Raw genomic sequence first — 9,152 nt, 5'->3', positions numbered from 1 at the left:
TGTTGGTTGGTGCTAAAGGAGCCGAGTCATTCCTCAGGTCTAGTCTATCGAAAGGTTGATTGCTCATTTTAATAAGCCTTCTAATGGTGGTTGGCTTGCATGCCACTATGACTTGTCTTGGTTTGATAGGTTCGAGCACAGACCGTTTGGAAGTATTTAGTCTTGTTGCCTTTGGCCCGAATGATTGCATCTAGCCGGCTTTGGTTCTGACCGCTATGTCCAATTAGATAAGTGGGCTTTCTGGTCTTATGCTGGTGAGCTCTCCTTGTTGTACTTCTATGTCTTTTGAATCGTTAGATCTCATCGAGAGTCGTGCTAGCGCATTCCCGATGTACAATATCCAACACCCAAACTTATTTATTTGTATAACACTCAAATATTTAACATCACTTAAAAAAAATATAACTTACTTTTTAGAAGTGAAAACACTTGTCCATGCATAGGTTTGTGAGACCAAAGTGTTATAAATGTAAATATCAAATTTTAGGTGTTAAATTTGTAAATGAATAAAAAAAATGGGAGGTATTCATATAAAGTTCCTGAAAAATCAATGAAATTTCATTTTAATGCAGAAAGTCTAGCCAGAGCATAGTTACTTAAAGCTATAATATACACATTTTCTAATGTACACTTCTCATAAATTCATGCAGTGATTCACATGAATCAGGAGAGATCTCTCACAAATAAGAAAACAGAAAATGATAATAAATAGAAGCTGTCTAAAAAGATTAAATGGTCGTAATAAGAAAAACAAATAACAAGTTAATTAGGTTAGTACCAAATGATTTAAAATATGCCCGGCTCTCTCCAGGGTAATCTGTTAAGCGCATCAATAATAGCCCTGCGAAACGAATCAAAATGGATGATGAAGGAGGAGACATGGCCACCAGTTACCCACCTCACTTCTGAACCAGGCCATGCCTTCTGAAGCTCCAGAACCGAGTCTTTGGGAATATAACCATCATTCTGAAGTTAAAAATGATTATCACAAGACAAGTTTATTTATTTCATATGCTACACTATGTAAAATAAATAAAAGTTGAGATTTTGATGCTACAAAAATAAGAATAGATGGATTCAGATAATAGAAGTATAAGCAGGTTAGGAGCTGAATAAAGTCAGGATCATACTTTGCATGTTTACATGTTTGTTTAGAAGTGGGTGTCTTTAAGAAATATATTCATAAAATATTAAACATTGCAGTTCTTACTACAGAAGCAAACCAATACAAACGTGCTTCCAATTTGATTTCCTACTATTTTATCTTTGTTTATGAAAGAGTAAAGTGTCAAAATGGTCCTCTGATTTTTTACATATCGTCATTTTAGTCCCAACATCTATAAAAAAGTCAGACTCTTTTAATAGAAGTAGTAGTCCTCTAAGACTAAATTGACATTTTTATAGACTCTAGGACTAAAAATGACCACTACAAAGAGTCAAGAAACCATTATGACACTTTTCTCATTTATGAAAGCATAAAGATGAACAAAGATTAATGTATTTTAACATGTTTACAGAAAATGAATAGAACCAGCATGAGAATTGAGGACATGTTAAACACTTACTGTGGCAGCAACAAGTATGACAGACTCAGGACTCTTAGGAATTGGGAAGCGTGTAACATCAGTCAATGACAGTACAATTCGGAGGCGTTCTTGAACTTCTTCGAGAGTCATTCCAGCCTTCTCCGCATCTTCTCTCAATGCATCCCATGCAGTTGCGTGCTTCAAAACCCCTTCGCAGAAAGCCACCACAGCAGAGTGCGGGGCGAGGAATGGCAAAGTTGCTATCGGAGAAGGATGGAGAGATCCAACCATCGCAGCATGCACGCCCCCTAGAATTTTGTAAAGCGCATTAGAAAAGAAACTTTGAATCTACATGCATATTACCCAATTACTATGTATTTACATATCTAACACCTAAACTTATGTTTTACAATTATACCACCGAAATCTTTCATATCATGTAAGAAATACCATCATTTTAACATTTAAAAAGTGAAATAAATATTTTCATGCATAAGTAAGTAAGGTGGCATGTATGTCAAAATTGATGTGTTCGTGTTAGATATGTAAATACTAAGAATTGAGTGGCATATATGTAAATCTTCCTGAAAGAAGAATCAGCAGTTGCCAATCTAAGAATACGTCAAAACGAACATATGGAAAGTATCTGGCTGTGGCAGTGCTCACTTACCCATGCTAAGTCCACAAATTCCCATCTTGCCAAAACCACCCTCCACATCCAACCAGTACAAAAGACTCCTAGCTTCCTCAATAGTGGCTCTTCCCAGTAATAACAAATCACTGACACATAGAAGTTTCGCTCCCCGCTGCAGTTTTGGTCGCCGATTTCCATAAAATGGGCTGCAGCAAGCTTGCTCGAGATTGTAAATTAACATTTACAACAGTTTTGATTTATAAACCCGATTAGAAATTTAATTAATGCTGTAAAATAATAAGCATTTGGTTTGACCAAAGAGAAATGATATCACCTCTCAAGCACCATTGTTGCTATGTTTTCCTTAAGTAAAGGGCCTCCAAGACGCAATCTTCGCTCAAAGGTATGATCGCCAGTGCCTATTCAAACCATTGTTGGAGGAGGATCAGTTATCAAAGAAACATTTAGAGGAACAGGAGCAGAAAACCCATCAATGAAATCATAAAAAATGGCTACAACTATTGACGGAACCAAGACTTAAGGAGAGGGGTGGCGAAATTTAAAATTAAGGGTTGCAGGCATTTAAGTAAATGTTTCATCTTCTTAAAAAGAGAACTATTATAAATATTATTATTAAATTAAAAGTATAGTTAAAATTAAATTATTATTAAGTATTACAATTTAAAACGTAAAAATTTTAGTGTATTATATGACATTAAAGAGTCTAGTAAAAATCTAGGGATCGTCGATGCCTCCCCCAGCCAGCCTTTGATTTCACCACTGGCTATAACGGCACAAGGTATGAGATCCATGCTCCTAACAAGCAAGTCACCAACCACAACCCCTTTCAATTGCTGACACAGTGTACTTGGCTAACTATTGCGTATACGAAAAACAAGGTAATTATCAATGTGCTTATCCAAATTATTTAGGGCCGGCTCTATGAATCATCATCCTCCATTCAGCCTTGTTGAATACTGCATGGCATATTAAAACTATCTGCACAATTCTTTTTGGGCAACTTCTAACAAAGTAGATGCCATAATCATAAAAATCTATATAATCTTCACGTAAATAGGTACTAATCCTGTTTTCTCGAATTCAACTGCGACACATCCATCTTACTGATATGGCAATTGTATAATGACGTTAATTCTGAGAATTAATATTAAATGAACTTGAAAATTATAATCAACATTAAAACTTTCTCAAAAATAAATAAACTTATTTACATATACATTGTAACAAAATGAAAAACACTGAGCTATATGACATTCTGATGCGACACACTGTTACAAAGTAACTGCACTACACTTGCAAACCAAACATGAATAATCACAACGAAAAAAATTAACTGAGAAAATTAAAAGCAAAACTGCATGTTTTATTTTGAAATGTTTTCAATTTGAAAAGCACCATGCAGTAAGTGCCACGGGGGGTGTCACTTAGCTAAGCCGACTCCTGGGTCAGGTCAGGCTCGGTTCGATGTGTGGCTCGTAAATCAACCTCAATTAGCTAAAAAACCAAGCTCAAGTTAGCCCTGACTCGATTCTTTAGCTCGTAAGCCATTAATATAAAATATACTCAAATATATATTAAATTCAAAATTTATCTTTAAATTATTAAAAATATTTAAAAGAAATAATATTTTACATTATATATCAAATAATTTCTTATTATTTATATCTAAATTGCTCATTATATTTATCATATTATTATAATACTAATTTAAATTGATATTGTTTTCTCTCTTTTATAATAAGCAAGCAAGTTCAAACTCATAATTAAACTCAAGCATGAGCTCAAACTTGATTTAATTAATCAAGATCAAATTCAAGCCGAAGTGACTTGAGCTCAACTCGACCGTTTACACCCCTAACAATCACACAATTTGGTTGAATAGTTAAAACTAGGCCCATGTAGCTTGAATGTCATCCTATTCAGAAAGACAACCAAAATAAACTTATTTCAGACACAATTTTTGGCCATTATCTAAGAAACTAGCTCACTTCTTTTATCAGGGTCAAACTCCATGGAGTACTATAAGAAGAGAACTTGATTTTGGTGCTTTCGTAAGATGATGGATGAAATTATGATGTTAGTTAAATGTAAAATTTGGTTTTCAGAAGCGTCCTACAAATTTTCTGAAATGTGAATAAGTTTATCCCAGATCTGCTTTACGGTCTTCGTTCTTAACTTCTAGACCATCCTCCATAGGAATAGTAATTTCCTTCCTAAAACTTGCATTAAGCCAAGACAATTAAGAATCCCTCCCACTTCTAGCTCGACCAAGATGAGATTTTACCTTCTTCTATTTTCACCAGCTTGCAAGCCAAAGGAGAGCGAAAAAATTATGTAATAAATCTAGTAGGTCTTTAAATATAATTCTTGGCAGAACAAACGCCAAAAGGAACTGATTTTTTGGGATTGGAAGTTGATCACTTTCTAAAAACAAAAAAAAAAAGGAGGATATTAAGAAGATTTACATACATACCACTTAATTCTTATGTATTTCCATATCTAACACCTAAACTTCAAGTTTTACTTATAAGCCACTTTACCTATGCATAAAAAAGAGTATTTCACTTTTTAGAAGTTAAAATAGTGGTGTTTTTTATGTGAAAGATTTGAGTGGAATAAATGCAAAAAAGTAAAATTTAGGTGTTAGATATGTAAATACATAGCAATTGGGTGGTACGTATGTAAATGCTCCTAATAATTAATACACCATATGATGAAAGCTTTTCAGTCAGATAAGAGTGAACTAAAGCTTCTAATCAGCAGTATTTGGATTTAGCCTAGAATTCCAATAATGCAACCATACAGAAGCATCCACAACTTTTTAAAACACAAAAAGGGAGGGGAAATTTACATATCTAGCACACAATTCTTATGTATTTGCATAACTTATACCTAAACTTTTATATTTACATACATAGCAATGTGCTTTAAACCTGTGCATAATTTCACTTTTCGAAAGTGGTAATAATGGTATTTCAATGTGATATGAAAGATTTGAGTTCTGTGTGTAAAATTTAGGTTTGAGAAATGTAAACACATTAGAATTGTGTGCGATGTATGTAAATAACCCAAAAGGGAAGTATTAGAGAAAATAATAAAATTACCTGCTAAGTGAACAACACAAGCCATTTTATGTGGCGGTACGGATTTTGGCGTAAGGAGAGCAATCCGAGCGGTATGGCTCTCTGGGGGCAATGCATTTATAAGTTGCTCATCACATGGAGTACTGAATATTCCCTCTTTAAGGCAAGCATTTTTTGATTCCCATAGTTGTTTCCAAATTGGCTGAACCATCTTAGGTGGCCAATTTTGGCCCACAGCCCCTGGAAAGAGTTGCTTCAGCATGCTCTCAAAAAGTTCGAGTTTGGCTGCTCCCCATCCTCGCGAGAAAAAAGGAGTGCTTAATTTGGTCCGGTGCATGCATGCACCATAAATGTGATCCAACAAATAATGGAGAACTCCAATATTTATAGATACCATCTGGTTACATCAACTAAAAGAATAGATTAAGAGTTATTATCCATCAGTAGTAACAGCTAAAATTCTGTAACAAAAAATGAAAGAGAAAAAAGAAAATTCTCTTTTAGTTCAATTCTTTATTTATACACACACACACATATATATATTTCAAGTAAGCAAAAAAAAAAAAAAAAGGAAGTATTAACCGCTTTCAACAAAGATCAGTCCAAGAATAAAATAAAGTTCACTCCAGAAAAAAAAATAATAAAAATCCTCCAAGCTAGCCCTACTATACAATATAAGTTATTCCTAGTACAATCAGGGACGGAGTTAGAAAATCTTTTGTGGGGGCACGAGCTAACAACTGTAGAAATATTCTCAATATTTTTCATCAAATTTAGACAGTCACATACCTTGACAATCTCAATGGCAAAAAATTACATGAATACAAAATAGATTTTGATGTATTATTTTTACTATATAACCTTTACAAAATTATTAAATTTGATGATTATACATTTATTAATTAATTTTTAAAAAATTAAAAACTAATCAAATATAAAAAAAAAATTAGATTAAAATATCCTAACTAATTCTTATCTTGTAATAGTTTTAAAAAATATTGACATATTTTATAGATAATGATATGAAAATTTTCAAAATAAAATACAAATATTTTTCATAATAGTTTATTATTTTATAATTAATTTTATGTTAAACATATTCTTAAATTTATGTTTTTATTCTTTAAATTTATTATATATATGAAGGTAATTTTTTATTTAATCTTCTTTGAGGATTTTTATACTGATTATATGTAAAAAATAAACATCTTAATGTTATAATATTTTACTATAAATTTTATAATCTCCATCTTTAATGATTTTACATTATCTGTCAATAAAAATGAATTTATATAGTTTTTAAATAGAATAGAAATATATGTTTTAAAATTTTATTAAGTTGTTATATATCTAATAATACTAATGAAAATTTAATATAAAAATTAAAAATTTCTACTTAAAATAATAAAGAAGAATTTTTATCCATAATTTTTACATTTTTATATATTTAAATTTAAAATGCTTAACAGAATTTGTTTTTGTTGATTTCATAAATTTTGATTTAAAATCAGAGGATTCACAGCAATTTTTGAAAGAGTTGTTTGGCTACAAATAAGAATTAACTGTAAGTAGGATTTACAACATACCACCCAATTGTAATCTATTTTCATATTTAACACCTAAACTTTAATTATTACATTTCTACCACCCAGATCTTCAAATAATATCAAAAATATCATTATTTTAATTTGTAAAAAGTGAAGTTTAGGTGTTAGATATGTAAATACAAAAGAAATGATTGGTATTTATGTAAATCTGTTATCATTTTAACCATCATGATTATAGCTAGCTTGGAAGGCAATGGGGGTTCGTTGTGTACAAAGACTCCAAAACTCCCATCCTTCTCCTTCGGCCCCTCTCCAACACTCCTACTCGAAACCCTTGAGAAAGGTAACCCTCGTTTTCACCCCCTTCCTCCAACCATCCTTGACATGCTTGAGCTTAACTAAATCATTTACATCTATTGTCCAACAAGATTTACTAAATCTTGGATTAAAAGCAAGACGGAGGAAAACGAGATTTAAAGATATCATTTTTGCTGTTGGACCTAAATTTGGCTTACATCCTGCTCAAATCCTGCTACCAAACAACACTCTTGACTTATGAACCGAGAAACGATTGGGTCACCAAAGTATATTGGTTGGTTATCTATTGGTAAATATTCTTAAAAGAAAAAAAAAGGCAATATAGCAAAGAAATTGCACAGCAAATCTTTATAGGACCTAATCAAAGAATAACAGTTAAAAATGCACAAAGAAGTTTCTTATTATGTTCTCAACAGTGTTTTCAAAAAAAAAAAAAAAACAAATGTTCTCAAAATAACATGGCTAGCCAATGTCTGAAGCACTAGCTGCAAACATTGTTGCTTGCCCAAGAAAAATGGGGAGTTAAAAAAAGTAAATTATAAAAAAATTTAATCTTAATTACGAGGAATGTTTTTAAAAAGTATAAAATGACATTCATCATATTCAATTATGCTCGGTATAACAATGAAATTTTAATTTGAAAAATCTAACTGAGAAGATTATTTTAAATGAGCAAAGTCAAAGGGTGTGTTTGGAACAGAGGCGGTTTTATGAAATCTCAGTTCAAAAATTGTTATAAGAATCTGATGTTTAAAAGTTAGTGTTCCAGAAGCACTTCTACTTGAAAAATTCTATTTTAAAAGTGTTGAATATGGATAAATGACTGAAATAATCTTTTGTTTATATTATATAGAATTCATTGATTTTATAACTCTTTATGATTCTCATATTTAATTGTATCGTATGAATTCTAAATTGAGGGTATACTCAATCCACTTAGCAAAATATGTCCAATAAGATTATTAATCAAAATTTCAATCAACTAAGTTCATTCTCTATGATTTTCATATTTGAAACTGTCCCCTCTAGCTTATGAGTTTATATTAAAAGAAATTTCACAAATCCAAGTACAGTGTAAGAAATTTCAATTCAGGGTACACTTTCGAGCAGCAAAGTATTAAATCAGATGAACAGAACCAGCATTAGAACTAAACTCCATAATTGAAAACTTACAGCAAACCGTTCTTCTATGGGCAAGGACAGATAAGCCAATCAAAACCAAAGTAAAATTTAAGGCACCAAAAATTGCAGCCACATATTCTCAACAGTAAAAAAAATGGAAGAATGTAACAATTCTCTTAAAAGCCATTCCAAAGGAAAAAAAAATACCAATGGAATAGAATGAAATTGAAGAAAGAAAAATCAAGCAATTGTTTGGAAAACTCACGAGATCTTACCTGGGTCTCTTGGCAACAGAGAGAATTGTGAAGCTCTGCTCCAGTCACGAATGATGCAGAGTTCTTGTGAGTAGGATGGATGCGAACGAGAGCTAGGGCACAATCTTCTTGCGAAGAAGAGAGGAGGTGATACCAAAGTTAACCCAAAACCCAAAAGGAAAATAAAATTTTATTGCTCACAAAGACAAGGATTACAATCAAAGCCACAAAATACGAAAGAAAATACAACACAACACAAGGTCTCACAATGGCGCAGGGTGGACGGCAGGGTGGCGTGGAGAGGGAAAGGGGAGGAATAGGTGGCTGGAATGTTTGGGAAAACGGTTGGAGAGATAGGAAGGGAATGTCGGCTGGCCAATTCAGTGGGTGAACAGATCACGGGAAAACCCATGATACAAATGCTAGAGGAGGAAGTGACGGGAAGGCTGGGAATTAGAGTTTGTGGTTGGGCAAGAGAGGTTTGGGGTGCAGGTGGAAGCAAGGAGTGCGGTTGGAGGGGTAAAGTTGCTGCAGGTGGAGGCCCGGGATGAAATTACGATAACAGCAGAGTGTGTGTTAGGCTCTTGCGAGCATGACAGGGGTGAAGGGAATTAGCGGCTGGGAAACAAGATGGATGGGAGTGTAGG

The 9,152-nt window shown here is 32.9% G+C and overlaps 1 protein-coding gene across 3 annotated transcripts in view; it reads right to left on the bottom strand.

The window, feature by feature from the left end:
• Nucleotides 1-589: 589 nt before the first annotated feature.
• LOC110024061 (protein ABHD18) overlaps nucleotides 590-9,152 on the bottom strand; it is a 10,904-nt gene continuing 2,341 nt past the window's right edge. Inside the window, exons 1-6 of one of the 3 annotated variants that reach the window (XM_020723794.1) lie at nucleotides 8,527-8,666; nucleotides 5,286-5,674; nucleotides 2,495-2,579; nucleotides 2,197-2,366; nucleotides 1,566-1,834; nucleotides 590-966 (exon numbers count right to left, since the gene is read on the bottom strand). In XM_020723794.1, the coding sequence (XP_020579453.1) occupies nucleotides 787-966; nucleotides 1,566-1,834; nucleotides 2,197-2,366; nucleotides 2,495-2,579; nucleotides 5,286-5,661 (1,080 nt within the window). In that variant the 5' untranslated portion in view covers nucleotides 5,662-5,674; nucleotides 8,527-8,666 and the 3' untranslated portion in view covers nucleotides 590-786. Of the gene's footprint in view, nucleotides 967-1,565; nucleotides 1,835-2,196; nucleotides 2,367-2,494; nucleotides 2,580-5,285; nucleotides 5,675-8,526; nucleotides 8,667-9,152 lie in introns of those variants that run through there. The other 2 variants (XM_020723793.1, XM_020723795.1) reach the window with 2 other exon arrangements.

The sequence above is a fragment of the Phalaenopsis equestris genome, unplaced genomic scaffold, assembly GCF_001263595.1.
Source record: "Phalaenopsis equestris unplaced genomic scaffold, ASM126359v1 Scaffold000240, whole genome shotgun sequence".
Taxonomy (NCBI): Eukaryota; Viridiplantae; Streptophyta; class Magnoliopsida; order Asparagales; family Orchidaceae; genus Phalaenopsis; species Phalaenopsis equestris.
Note: the sequence above shows the minus strand (reverse complement) of the source record. Positions and strands in the feature narration are given on the sequence as shown.